The sequence below is a fragment of the Mobula birostris genome, chromosome 4, assembly GCF_030028105.1.
Source record: "Mobula birostris isolate sMobBir1 chromosome 4, sMobBir1.hap1, whole genome shotgun sequence".
NCBI lineage: Eukaryota > Metazoa > Chordata > Chondrichthyes > Myliobatiformes > Myliobatidae > Mobula > Mobula birostris.
In genome coordinates, this window is record NC_092373.1 from 203,827,035 (window position 1) to 203,841,111 (window position 14,077).

General features: G+C 46.0%; 1 protein-coding gene across 6 annotated transcripts in view; it reads right to left on the reverse strand.

Annotated features, from left to right (window-relative positions):
* dysf (dysferlin, limb girdle muscular dystrophy 2B (autosomal recessive)) overlaps positions 1 to 14,077 on the reverse strand; it is a 391,959-nt gene that overhangs the window by 344,679 nt on the left and 33,203 nt on the right. For all 6 annotated transcript variants that reach the window (XM_072256784.1, XM_072256786.1, XM_072256783.1 and 3 more), the window contains exons 2-3: positions 8,081 to 8,136; positions 4,636 to 4,727 (exon numbers count right to left, since the gene is read on the reverse strand). In XM_072256784.1, coding sequence (XP_072112885.1) covers positions 4,636 to 4,727; positions 8,081 to 8,136 — 148 coding nt within the window. The remainder of the gene's footprint in view (positions 1 to 4,635; positions 4,728 to 8,080; positions 8,137 to 14,077) is intronic.

Here is a 14,077-nt window from a genome sequence, read left to right on the forward strand (position 1 = left end):
GGGAGAAACTCCCTGCCATAAACCTCCAGGCACCGACAACTGCTGATGCATTGGAAGCACCCGACAACAGCCAACATTGAGTCCGTCCATGCAAAAACTTCGAGCCTCCGACCAGCCTCTCCAATACAGCCTCCTGAGCGTCATCCTCAGAATTGTGCACGGTACCCTACTTGACAGATTACAGATATCATTCACCGGAGAGGCCGCGCACGCTGCATCGCGCCACCACCTTCTCCTCCTCCTCCAAATTAGACATCATTGATGTCTAATTTCATGGATGCCTTTGAAGAACAAGAATTCCAGGTTGTATATTGTATACATTCTCTGATATTAAATGGAGCTATTGAAATACTGAACACCATCTCAATTTTTTTCTTTCATTTTGCTCTCTTTTTGCACTACGTAATTTATTTATAAAAATATATTTCTTACTGTGATTTACAGTTTTTATTACTACCTATTGCAATGTACCACTGCTGCAAAACAACAAATTTCACAACATATGCTGATGATATTAAACCTGATAATGATGTTTCAATGTTTGAGACAAATAAAGTTTATTGTTAGTCTTTACATGTTAAAAGAATAAGCCAATACACAGCAAGATCTCCTCCGTCTCCTGGAGGCTGCACATCCAATTCAATTCAAGTTTAATTGTCCTTCAACCATGCATGAATACCCATGAATACAGCCAAATGAGACAGTGTTACTCTAGGAACTCAGCAGGCCAGGCAGCATCTATGGAAAAGAGTACAGTCGACATTTCAGCACAAAACATCGACTGTCTGTACTTTTTTCCATAGATGCTGCCTGGCCTGCTGAGTTCCTCCAGCATTTTGTGTGTGTTGCTCAGATTTCCAGAATCTGCAGATCTTCTCTTGTTTTGCACCAGGGTCAAAGGTGCAAAACACAGCACAAAGCACACATAGCACTTACAAGATAACAAGCACATGTAAAATATCAGTAAAATACAACCACGCTAAACAAATAGTCCAGAGCTCCTACACAAACAGGAAAAAGATGCTGGAAATCCAAAGCAACACACACAAAATGCTGGTGAAACTCAGCAGTCAGGCAGCAGTCATGGAAATATATATAAACAGTTGATATTTCGGGCCCAGACTCATCTTCAGGACCGAGAAGGAAGGGGGAAGACTCCAGGATAAAAAAAGGTGGGGTGGGGTGGGGGAGGGCAAAGAGTCCAACTGGGAGGTGATGGGTGAAGCCAGGTGGGTGGGAAAGGTCAAGGGCTGGAGAAGAATGAATCTGATAGGAGAGGAGAGTGAACTGTAAGAGAAAGGCAAGGTGCAAGGATCCCAGGAGAAGTTTTGGGCAGGTGAGAAGTGAATATCAGAGTGGGGATTGGTGGGGGGGGGGGGGGGGTAATTTGGTCGCCAGAAGAAGAAATTGATAATCATAGAAACGTAGAAAATCTACTGCACAATACAGGCCCTTCGGCCCACAATGCTGTGCCAAACATGTACATACTTTAGAAATGACCTAGGGTTACCCCTAGCCCTCTGTTTTTCTGAGCTCCATGTACCTGTCCAGGAGTCTCTTAAAAGGCCCTATCATATCTGCCTCCACCACTGTCACCGGGAGCCCATTCCACGCACTCACCACTCTCTGCATAAAAAACTTGCCCCTGACATCTCCTCTGTACCTTAAAACTGTGCCCTCTCGTGCCAGTCACTTCAGCCCTGGGAAAAAGCCTCTGACATGCTCAATGCCTCTCATCATCTTGTACACCTCTATCAGATCACCTCTAATCCTCTGTCGCTCCAAGGAGAAAAGGCCAAGTTCACTCAACCTATTCTCATAAGGCATGCTCCCCAATCCAGGTAACATCCTTGTAAATCTCCTCTGCACCCTTTTTATAGTTTCCGCATCCTTCCTGTAGTGAGGTGATCAGAACTGATCTCAGTACTCCAAGTGGGGTCTGACCAGGGTCCTATATAGCTGCAACATTACCTCTCGGCTCTTAAACTCAATCCTATGGTTGATGAAGGACAATACACCTTCTTAACCACAGAGTCAACCTGCGCAGCAGCTTTGAGTGTCCTATGGACTCTGACCCCAAGACTCTTACCATGAATACTATGTTCTGCCATCATATTTGACTTACCAAAATGAACCACCTCACACTTATCTGGGTTGAACTCCATCTGCCACTTCTCAGCCGAGTTTTGCATGCCATCAGATTGGAGGCTGCCCAGATGGAATACAAGGTGTGGCTACTCCACCCTGACCTGAGAGTGCCCTCACCTTGGCACAGAGGAGGCTGTGGACTGACATGTCAGATTGGGAATGGGAATGTAAATGTTTTGCCAACAGGAAGTCCGGCTTGTGGCAGACGGTGCGGAGGTGCTCGAAGAAGCAGTCTCCCAACTTACGACGGGTTCCACCAATGTAGAGGAGGTTGCATCGAGAGCACCAGACACAACAGACAACCCCAGCAGGCTCGCAGGTGAAGTGTTGCCTCACCTGGAAGGACTACTTGGGGCCCTGAGTGGAGGTGAGGGATGAGATGTATGGGCAGGTGTAACACTGTATATCCTGTCTGGATACCCTCCAACCTGATGGTATCAATATCAATTTCTCCTTCCGCCTATTTATTCTGGCATCTCCCTCACCCCCCACTTCCTTCTCAGTCCTGATGAAAGGTCTCAACCTGAAATGTCGACTATTTATCCTTTTCCATAGATGCTGCCGACCTGCTGAGCCCAGTGTGTGTTGCTCTGGGATTTCAGTGGCCACTCCATGTGGCAGAGAGATTTGCAGTGGGACTGGACATCTAGGGACATTACTGTACAAACCTTCTACCTGCCAAGGTCCTACTTTTTTTTTAAACCTTTTTTTAAAAAAACAAAAAATACCTATATTATAAATCTCATTCTACAACAAACACACAAACAGTGACGAACTAAAGAAAAATTATCCCATCCCTGTCAAGGATGGAACTAATTTCCTGGGGAGGCCACTGGTCCTGGGACACTGCGTGTTCCCTCCTTAGGGTTACCCGGGCACAGACATACACCTGGAATGTCACCAGACAGTTGGAACCCTGCGCTGCCCACTTCCAGGACCCATCTTAGCCAGTCCCAGGAATATGTTGGACATCTTTCTCCCTTCTTACTCAGACCCCCCAACTTCTTGGATGATTGGATACAAGTAGGGAAGGACTGAAATGGAACTGGAAGGCAAGGAGCCACTCCTGCAAATATACAAATAGAGACTGTAGTTTCTCACACTCCACATAGTTGTGGTATACGGTTTCTCCCAGTGACAGGTGGCCGGGAGATCCATGTACAAACTGTTGAAGTTATTACAGGGCACCACTCTGTTCATCCCCTCCACCCCAGGTCCCCAGTGTACATGGGAAGGACACCCTTGTAAATGGATTTCCACTGGGGACCCCAGCATGGAGAAGGGAAGGGGCACCAGTACTGAGGCATCCCAGCATGGAAAAAGGCTTTCTCCCAGCCTCTGTCCCTTCTGCTGTCTGGAAGAGACCATGTGCAGCCCCTATGGAGGCACTTCCTTGCCTTCTAGTTGCATTTTAGCCCACCCTCTTTATATATGTTCCATCCAGGAACATATGTGAGCACATGGCCAAGTGGTTAAGGCATTGGACTAGCGACCTGAAGGTCGTGAGTTCGAGCCCCAGCCGAGGCAGCATATTGTGTCCTTGAGCAAGGCACTGCGATGACACTGGTGCCAAGGTGCCAAGTTGTATCTGCCCTTGCCCTTCCCTTGGACAACATCACTGTCGTGGAGAGGGGAGACTTGCAGCATGGGCAACTGTCAGTCTTACATACAGCCTTGCCCAGGCCTGCACCCTGGAGAGTGAAGACTTTCCAGGTGCAGATCCATGGTCTCGCAAGACTAACGGATGCCTTACATCCAGGAAGGACGGGCTAGGAGAGGGCAAGGAGGAAAGAGAACGTCCTAGTACACATGCTTCTGGGGCGGGTAGAAATAGCTCTCCATGGGTCCTGGAGATTGGTAGCGGAGGGTTCTGCCCAGGCTGACTGCCCGGCGATGTTCTGAGGGTATGTTCATGCCTGAGTAACCATGGACAGGGAATGCACGGTGTCCAGGGATACTATCCTCCCCATCTGGGCCAGTGAACCTCCATCTCCACTCCGAGGAACCCACCCTCCCACTCTGCTCCAGGGAACCTCCATCTGCACTCCGAGGAACCTCCATCTCTGCTCCGAGAACCCTCCCTCCCCATCCACTCCAGGGACCCTCTTCTGCCCTAGGATTCCACTTTTCTTTAGCAAGATACATTTATTACAGTTTCCATGCTACAAAACTACATTATCCACAGAGACAAAAATAGTGACTAACACAATCACTAACATTAATTTAAATTACACTTTCTCATCTGTTAAGGATCATGTTTTTCCCTTGCGGTGCCCAAAACTGAATGCAATATTCCAAATGCAGCCTCACCAGTGTCCTGTACAACCACAACAGAATGCCCCACCTTCCACACTCATGCCCTGACTGATGACGGCCAGCATAACGTCAGTGGACAGAGCCATCTCCTGTAGATTTGCTGTGGGGTGGTTGGGACACACCAACACCTCAACTGGAACGGTGTTTAATGGACAGCCAGTGACGTCCTACCTGTTTCTGCCCATGGTTTCATGGTCCTTCACCACCACGTGGATCTCAGAACTTGAATCCAGTGGAGCTCCTTTCAAGTCCCATTCGAAGCCCTGTGTGCAAGAAACCACTAAAGTTATGGAACACAGAATAGTAGAGTACAGTACAGACGATTCGGTCCACAATGTTGTGCTGACTCTTTAACCTACTCCAAGATCAACCTAACCTTTCCCTCCCACATACCCCCCATTTTTCCATCATTGAGTTTCTTCAATATGTCTAATGTATCTGCCTCTACCACCATGAGCAGGGTGTTCCACACACCACCACTGTGTATAAAGACCGTACCTCTGTCGTCGCCCCTGTACACTCCCACAGCCACCTTAAAATTATGTCACCTTTGTATTAGCTATTTCGGGCCTGGGAAAATGTCTCTGGCTATCCACTCAATCTATGCCTCTTATCATCTTGTTCATCTCTATCAGATCACTTTTATTCTCTGAACCCACGTGGCCACACTGTTGCAGATTGAGGTCAGTCAGGGTACGGGACATCCCAGAAAGCCTACATTTCATTAGGAGTTTGAGAAGATTTGATATGTCACAAAACACACTCACTAATTTCTACACGGAGTATTCTAACTGGCTGCATCACATCTGGTATGCAGGGGTGCTACTGCACAAGACTGAAGTAAGCTACAGAGAGTTGTAATCTCAGTCAGCCCCATCATGGGTACTAGCCTCCGTAGTATCCAGGACATCTTCAAGGAGTAATGTCTCAAAAAGGCAGTATCCATTATTAAGGACCCAGTAGTCCATGCGGGCATAGAAAGATCCCAGGAAGTCCAAAATATTGGTGCATTAATTTCTATGGATGTATATTCGAGAGTGTTCTGACTAGTTGTATCACAGTCTGGTATGGAGTGGGTAATGCACTGCATCACAAGAGGTTACAGAGGGTTGTCGACCCAACCAGCCCCAGCACAAGCACAACTCTTCCCACCATCATGGATATCCTCAAAACACAATGCCTTAAGAAAGTGGCATCTATCAATTAGGACCCTAACATTCCCTCTTCTCATTTCTACCAACAGGGAGGAGGAACCATGCCTGCGAACAGTGGTCAGGGTTCAATATCTTCCGCTGTCTTTAAGGAGTTTGCCCGTGAGTGCGTGGGTTTCCTCTGGGTGCACTGGCTTTCTCTCACGTACGAGTTAGGGTTAGTAAGCTGCTGGCAATGCTTTCTTGGCACAGAAGCAGGGCAACACTTGTGGACTGCCCACAGAACATATTCCAACTGAGCTGGTCATTGACGCAAACGAGGTATTTCACTGTAGGTTTCAATGTTCATGTGACAAATAAATCTAATTTTTAATTTTATGACCTCATGTCATCTCTAACAAACTTCCCGCTGGAGCTGGTCTACAGGACACAGTGGAACCGGTTCAGGATATGAACCTTCGCTACAGAACCAAGGGCATCCTGACCCAGTCGTCGAGCTGCAGTCTGAAGATTGCATTCTTGCACGAAGATGTTTGGAGGCTCAACGCCACCTGGTTCTCCGATCCACACAAGTCATATAGCACGGTAGCAGGCTCAACGAGCACACGCTGCCCAAATCCATCCATGTGACCAATTAACCGACTAACCCATACGTTTTTGGGATGTGGGAGGAAGCTGGAGCACCCAGAGGAAACCCTTGTGGTCACGGGGAAAACACGGATACTCCTTGTAGACAGTGGTGAGAATTGAACCTAGATCTCTGATCGCCAGGGGTGCAGTGCTAGCCAGAGCACACTGGAGCGCGTCCAGCACATCCTTAAGAAAAAAGCCGAAATAAACAAGCTAATTAATTAGGTGTCGCCCAAGGTGATTTGCGCATCTCAGAAACTGCTGATCTCCTAGGATTTATATGCACAACAGACTCTGGAGTGTACAAAGAATGGTGTCAAAAACAAAAAAACTTCCAACGAGTGGCTGTTCTGTGACATCTTGTTAAATCTACTTGCTGGATTTTTTTTGTTCTTGGCACCATTCTTTGTAAACTCCAGAGTTTGTTGTGCGTAAAAGTCCTAGAGATAAGCAGTTTCTGAGAGACTCAAATCACCCTGGGCGGCACCTAATTAATTAGCTTGTTTATTTTGACTTTTTTCTTACGGATGTGCCGGACGCACTCCGGCTAGCGCTGCACCCCTGCTGATCACTAATTGCCAGTGCTGTAGTATTTGGACTGTTCTGGTCATTAATACAAAACAATGCATTTCTCTGTACCTTTTAAAGTACATGTAACAAATGAAGCCAATCTTTAATCTTTCTGAAGACTCACACTCAACAGATCATAAACATCTTCCCCTCCACCGTGAGATTTCCAAGCGGTCTATGAACACTACCTTCATATGGGAGGGCACTGAGGAGTGCAGTCAAACAAAGAGATCTGGGAATACAGATCCATAATTCATTGAAAGTGGCATCACAGGTTGATGGGGTCTGTGAAGTGTAGGGGGAGGGGAATTTCGGGGCTTTGAGGTGTTATCATTCATTCTATGGGGTTTCTTGTTTTGTGGATCCTTTCGTGAAGGGTACAAATTTCAGGTTGTATATTGTATATATTCTCTGCTATTAAAGGAATCCAAATCTAAATCTAAGGTCGTAAAGAAGGCTTCTAGCTCATTGGCTTGCATAAATCAAAGTATTGAATACAGGAGATAGCATGTCATGTTGAAGTTGTGTAACACATTAGTGAGGCCAAATTTAGAGTATTGTGTGCAATTTTGTTTATCTACCTACAAAAAAGATGTAAATAAGGTTGAAAGTGTACAGAGAAAATTTACAAGGGTGTTGTTGAGTCCAGGGGACCTGAATCATATGGAAAGATTGAACAGGTAGAACGTAGAAGATGGGGGGAGATTTGATCAAGGTTTACAGAATTCTGAAGGGTATAGGTTGGGTAAATGCAAGCAGGCTTTTACCACAGAGATTGGGTGGGACTTCAACTAGAAAGGCGAAAAGCTTAAGGGAAACATCTTCACTTAGAGGGTCCTGAGTGAGTGGAACCAGCTGCCAGCTCAAGTGGTGCATGTGAGCTCGATTTCAATGTTCAGGAGAAGGTTGGATAGGTATATGAATGGGAGGGAAATTGAGGTCTATGGTCTGGGTGCAGATTGATGGGAGTAGGCAGTTTAAATTGTTTCAGCCTGGTTCCATGCTGTACTTCTCTATGACCCTGTCTTGTTATTCACTTACTTGCATGATTTAGTTTTGTAATTTATAGTAATTTTAAAGTCTTTTCACTGTACTGTTACCACAAGACAAATTTCATGTCACACAAGTCAGTGATAATAAACCTGATTCTGTTTTTGTAAGTTGTCTTAAGGAGATCTGAGAGGCTAGGTTAATGAGACTATAGCCTGATCAGAGTTATTTGCTGCACAAGGTCATCATTAAATGAATGTTCACAAACACCTCACCTCATTCCACACAGGATTCAAGTTGTTCTTGATGACTTTAGTCTTCTTCTTTACACCTGCAATGGAATGGAAGAATCTGTCAGCAACATTCTTATCACAAACAAGAGAGAATCTGCAGATGCTGGAAATTCAAGCAACACACACAAAATGCTGGAGGAACTCAGCAGGCCAGGCAGCATCTACGGAAAAAAGGCACAGTCGACATTTCGAGCCAAGACTCTTCAGCAGGACTGGAGAAAACAAGCTGAGGAGTAGATCTAAAATGAGGGGGGAAGGGAGGGAGAAATACCAGGTGACAGGTGAAACCTGAAGGGGGGATGAAGTAAAGAGCGGGGAAGTTGATCGGTGAAAGAGATACAGGGCTGGAGAAGGGGGAATCTGATGGAAGAGAATAGAAGGCCATGGAAGAAAGAAAAGGGGGGAGGAGCACCAGAGGGTGGTGATGGGTGGGCAAGGTGACAAGGTGAGAGAGGGAGAGGGGATGGGGAATGTGAAGGGGTGGAGGGTGGCATTACTGAATGTTCGAAAAATCGATGTTCATCCCATATTCTTAACACACTCTAGCATCTGAAAAGTGCTTCCTGCTCAAGGTGCTGCTGTTGAAGCACAGCGATGACTTACTGGCAGCAAACAAAACTACTAATTACTTTATCAATCACACATTTCTCTCAAAAGCGAGCAGTGCAACCAATAGCCTGTGCTTCCCTTTTGGAGTGGAGCTTTTGAACTGCCTGTACGACCTGTGTGAATTGAAGTCTCAAAGGTGCAGGATGGTTACGGCAAGGCGTGTATGGGCTGAACCGAGGCAGCAGGGCCCAGGGCCCAGGCCCCAGGCCCCAGGCCCCAGGCCCCAGGCCCCAGAGCGGGGAGTGAGCCATTGCTGGAGCGGGCTTGGAGCTGATCAAAGTGGTAAACCCGAGACAAGGCAGTGGGGCCCGGGCCTGAGAGCCAATGTTTCACTGATTTTAGCACCAGGCCGGATTGGCAAGGTCTGGTATGGACTGAAACAAGGCAGCAGATCCTGGGTCCAAGAGTGTATCAAAGCAGCAGGGGCCGGATCCAATAGCAGAGAATGACCTGCTGTTTGGTCGATTTAAGGGCTGGCCAAATTGAAAAGGTTAGGGTAGCGGGCCAGAGGAGAGGACAAGCTGGTGTTCACCTCACTGCTCGCAGCGTTTACTCGTCTCTGTACTGAACGGAGGCTGTGGCCTGCGACTGACGGGCTCCTGCACCAGCTGTAACTGGCTTCGTGACTGTGAACTCACTTTCCTGAGCCTCTGTTCTGAATGTTATTTGCTTACTTTTACTGTTTGCACAATTTAGTTTTCTGCACATTGGGCATTTGAGGGTCTTCCTTTTTCCTTTAATGGGTTCTATTGGGATTCTTTGTTTAGTGGCTGCCTGTAAGGAGATAAATCTCAAGGTTGTATACAGTATATATCCTTTGATAATAAATGCATTTGAACTTTGACCTCATCTACTGCCACCAATCAATGTGAAAATTCGAATGCTGCATTAAAACCACTCTGCCTTTACTACACGTTTGCCTTATTCCTGCAGTTATACATTATGCCGGGTCAAATGTGCTTCTGGTATTCCTATGCACAATTCTCACTGGAATCTTAAATGTGTTCCTATTTTTAGCTCTACTTATAAAGTCTCCACTTCCAGTTTATCACATGGTACATCTCTTCTTAATGCTAGAATATTTTCATCATGTCCCCCTTAAATTTTTCACCTTACCCCATGACCTGTAGTTGCAAGTCCCACACAAACTCAGTGGAAAAATTCTGCTTACATTTTGATCTTCCAGAGGTCCAATTTTGTCTCTTGCAGTCCTTTTGCTCTTAACATACCTGTAGAATCCTTTAGGAATCTCCTGCTTCTCGTCTGCTGGGCAAGTGGTCAAGTGGTTAAGGCAACGGTCTAGTGATCTGAAGGTCACTAGTTTGAGCCTCAGCTGAGGCAGCGTGTTGTGTCCCTGAGCAAGGCACTTAATCACACATTGCTCTGCGATGACACCGGTGCCAAGCTGTATCAACCCTAGTGCCCTTCTCTTGGACAATATCGGTGGTGTGGAGAGGGGACACTTGCAGCATGGGCAACTGCCGGTCTTCCATACAACTTTGCACAATTGACTGCTGGGGCAAACTCATGCCTTCTTTTACCCTTCCTGATTCCTTTAACTGTTCTTTTGCATTTCTTAAATTCCATAAACACATAATTTGTCCCTACCTACTGTGCACTTCCTTCTTTTTCTTAACCACAGCCTCAATATCTTTTGAAAACCAAGGTTCAATGCAAGGAGTATTGTAGGTAAACATAGAAACATAGAAACATAGAAAATAGGTGCAGGAGTAGGCCATTTGGCCCTTCAAGCCTGCACCGCCATTTATTATGATCATGGCTGATCATCCAACTCAGAACCCCGCCCCAGCCTTCCCTCCGTACCCCCTGACCCCCGTAGCCACAAGGGCCATATCTAACTCCCTCTTAAATATAGCCAATGAACTGGCCTCAACTGTTTCCTGTGGCAGAGAATTCCACAGATTCACCACTCTCTGTGTGAAGAAGTTTTTCCTAATCTCGGTCCTAAAAGGCTTCCCCTTTATCCTCAAACTGTGGCCCCTCGTTCTGGACTTCCCCAACATCGGGAACAATCTTCCTGCATCTAGCCTGTCCAATCCCTTTAGGATCTTATACGTTTCAATCAGATCCCCCCTCAATCTTCTAAATTCCAACGAATACAAGCCCAGTTCATCCAGTCTTTCTTCATATGAAAGTCCTGCCATCCCAGGAATCAATCTGGTGAACCTTCTTTGTACTCCCTCTATGGCAGGGATGTCTTTCCTCAGATTAGGGGACCAAAACTGCACACAATACTCCAGGTGTGGTCTCACCAAGGCCTTGTACAACTGCAGTAGTACCTCCCTGCTCCTGTACTCGAATCCTCTCGCTATAAATGCCAGCATACCATTTGCTTTTTTCACCGCCTGCTGTACCTGCATGCCCACTTTCAATGACTGGTGTATAATGACACCTAGGTCTCGTTGCACCTCCCCTTTTCCTAATCGGCCACCGTTCAGATAATAACCTGTTTTCCTATTTTTGCCACCAAAGTGGATAACTTCACATTTATCCACATTAAATTGCATCTGCCATGAATTTGCCCACTCACCCAACCTATCCAAGTCACTCTGCATCCTCTTAGCATCCTCCTCACAGCTAACACTGCCACCCAGCTTTGTGTCATCCACAAACTTGGAGATGCTGCATTTAATTCCCACATCCAAGTCATTAATATATATTGTAAACAACTGGGGTCCCAGCACTGAGCCTTGCGGTACCCCACTAGTCACCGCCTGCTATTCTGAAAAGGTCCCGTTTATTCTCACTCTTTGCTTCCTGTCTGCTAACCAATTCTCCATCCACATCAATACCTTACCCCCAATACCGTGTGCTTTAAGTTTGCACACTAATCTCCTGAGTGGGACCTTGTCAAAAGCCTTTTGAAAATCCAAATATACCACATCCACTGGTTCTCCCCTATCCACTCTACTAGTTACATCCTCAAAAAATTCTATGAGATTCGTCAGACATGATTTTCCTTTCACAAATCCAAGCTGACTTTGTCCGATAATTTCACTGCTTTCCAAATGTGCTGTTATCACATCTTTGATAACTGACTCCAGCAGTTTCCCCACCACCGACGTTAGGCTAACCGGTCTATAATTCCTCGGTTTCTCCCTCCCTCCTTTTTTAAAAAGTGGGGTTACATTAGCCACCCTCCAATCCTCAGGAACTAGTCCAGAATCTAACGAGTTTTGAAAAATTATCACTAATGCATCCACTATTTCTTGGGCTACTTCCTTAAGCACTCTAGGATGCAGACCATCTGGCCCTGGGGATTTATCTGCCTTCAATCCCTTCAATTTACCTAACACCACTTCCCTACTAACATGTATTTCGCTCAGTTCCTCTATCTCACTGGACCCTCTGTCCCCTACTATTTCTGGAAGATTATTTATGTCCTCCTTAGTGAAGACAGAACCAAAGTAATTATTCAATTGGTCTGCCATGTCCTTGCTCCCCATAATCAATTCACCTGTTTCTGTCTGTAGGGGACCTACATTTGTCTTTACCAGTCTTTTCCTTTTTACATATCTATAAAAGCTTTTACATTCAGTTTTTATGTTCCCTGCCAGTTTTCTCTCATAATCTTTTCTCCCCTTCCTAATTAAGCCCTTTGTCCTCCTCTGCTGAACTCTGAATTTCTCCCACTCCTCAGGTGAGCCACTTCCTCTGGCTAATTTGTATGCTTCTTCTTTGGAATTGATACTATCCCTAATTTCTCTTGTCAGCCACGGGTGCACTACCTTCCTTGATTTATTCTTTTGCCAAACTGGGATGAACAATTGTTGTAGTTCATCCATGCAACCTTTAAATGCTTGCCATTGCATATCCACCGTCAATCCTTTAAGTGTCATTTGCCAGTCTATCTTAGCTAATTCACGTCTCATACCTTCAAAGTTACCCCTCTTTAAGTTCAGAACCTTTGTTTCTGAATTAACTATGTCACTCTCCATCTTAATGAAGAATTCCACCATATTATGGTCACTCTTACCCAAGGGGCCTCTCACGACAAGATTGCTAATTAACCCTTCCTCATTGCTCAAAACCCAGTCCAGAATAGCCTGCTCTCTAGTTGGTTCCTCGACATGTTGGTTCAAAAAACCATCCCGCATACATTCCAAGAAATCCTCTTCCTCAGCACCTTTACCAATTTGGTTCACCCAATCTACATGTAGATTGAAGTCACGCATTATAACTGCTGTTCCTTTATTGCACACATTTCTAATTTCCTGTTTAATACCATCTCCAACCTCACTACTACTGTTAGGTGGCCTGTACACAACTCCCACCAACGTCTTCTGCCCCTTAGTGTTACGCAGCTCTACCCATATCGATTCCACATCTTCCCGGCTTATGTCCTTCCTTTCTATTGCGTTAATCTCTTCTTTAACCAGCAACGCCACCCCACCTCCCCTTCCTTCATGTCTATCCCTCCTGAATATTGAATATCCCTGAATGTTGAGCTCCCATCCTTGGTCACCCTGGAGCCATGTCTCTGTGATCCCAACTATATCATAATCATTAATAACAATCTGCACTTTCAATTCATCCACCTTATTACAAATGCTCCTTGCATTGACACACAAAGCCTTCAGGCGCTTTTTTACAACTCTCTTAGCCCTTATACAATTATGTTGAAAAGTGGCCCTTTTTAATGCTTGCCCTGGATTTGTCGGCCTGCCACTTTTACTTTTCTCCTTAGTACTTTTTGCTTCTACCCTCACTTTACACCCCTCTGTCTCTCTGCACTGGTTCCCGTCCCCCTGTTGTGAACTAACCTCCTCACACCTAGCCTCTTTAATTTGATTCCCACCCCCCAACCATTCTAGTTTAAAGTCACCTCAGTAGCCCTCGCTAATCTCCCTGCCAGGATATTGGTCCCCCTAGGATTCAAGTGTAACCCGTCCTTTTTGTACAGGTCACGCCTGAGCCAAAAGAGGTCCCAATGATCCAAAAACTTGAATCCCTGCCCCCTGCTCCAATCCCTCAGCCACGCATTTATCCTCCACCTCATCGCGTTCCTACTCTCACTGTCGCGTGGCACAGGCAGTAATCCCGAGATTACTACCTTTGCGGTCCTTTTTCCTCAACTCCCTTCCTAGCTCCCTATATTCTCCTCCCTATAAGGCAGGTGAACTCAGGGCATGGATTAGCACGTGGGATTACAACATTGTTGCTATTACTGAGACTTGGTCGCAGGAAGGGCAGGATTGGCAGCTTAATGTTCCGGGGTTCCGTTGTTTCAGACGTGACAGAGGGGGAGGGATGAAAGGGAGAGGAGTGGTGTTACTAGTTAGGGAGAATATCACAGCTGTGTGTAGACTGGACAGCCCGGAGGGCTCATCTATAGAGGCCATGTGGGTG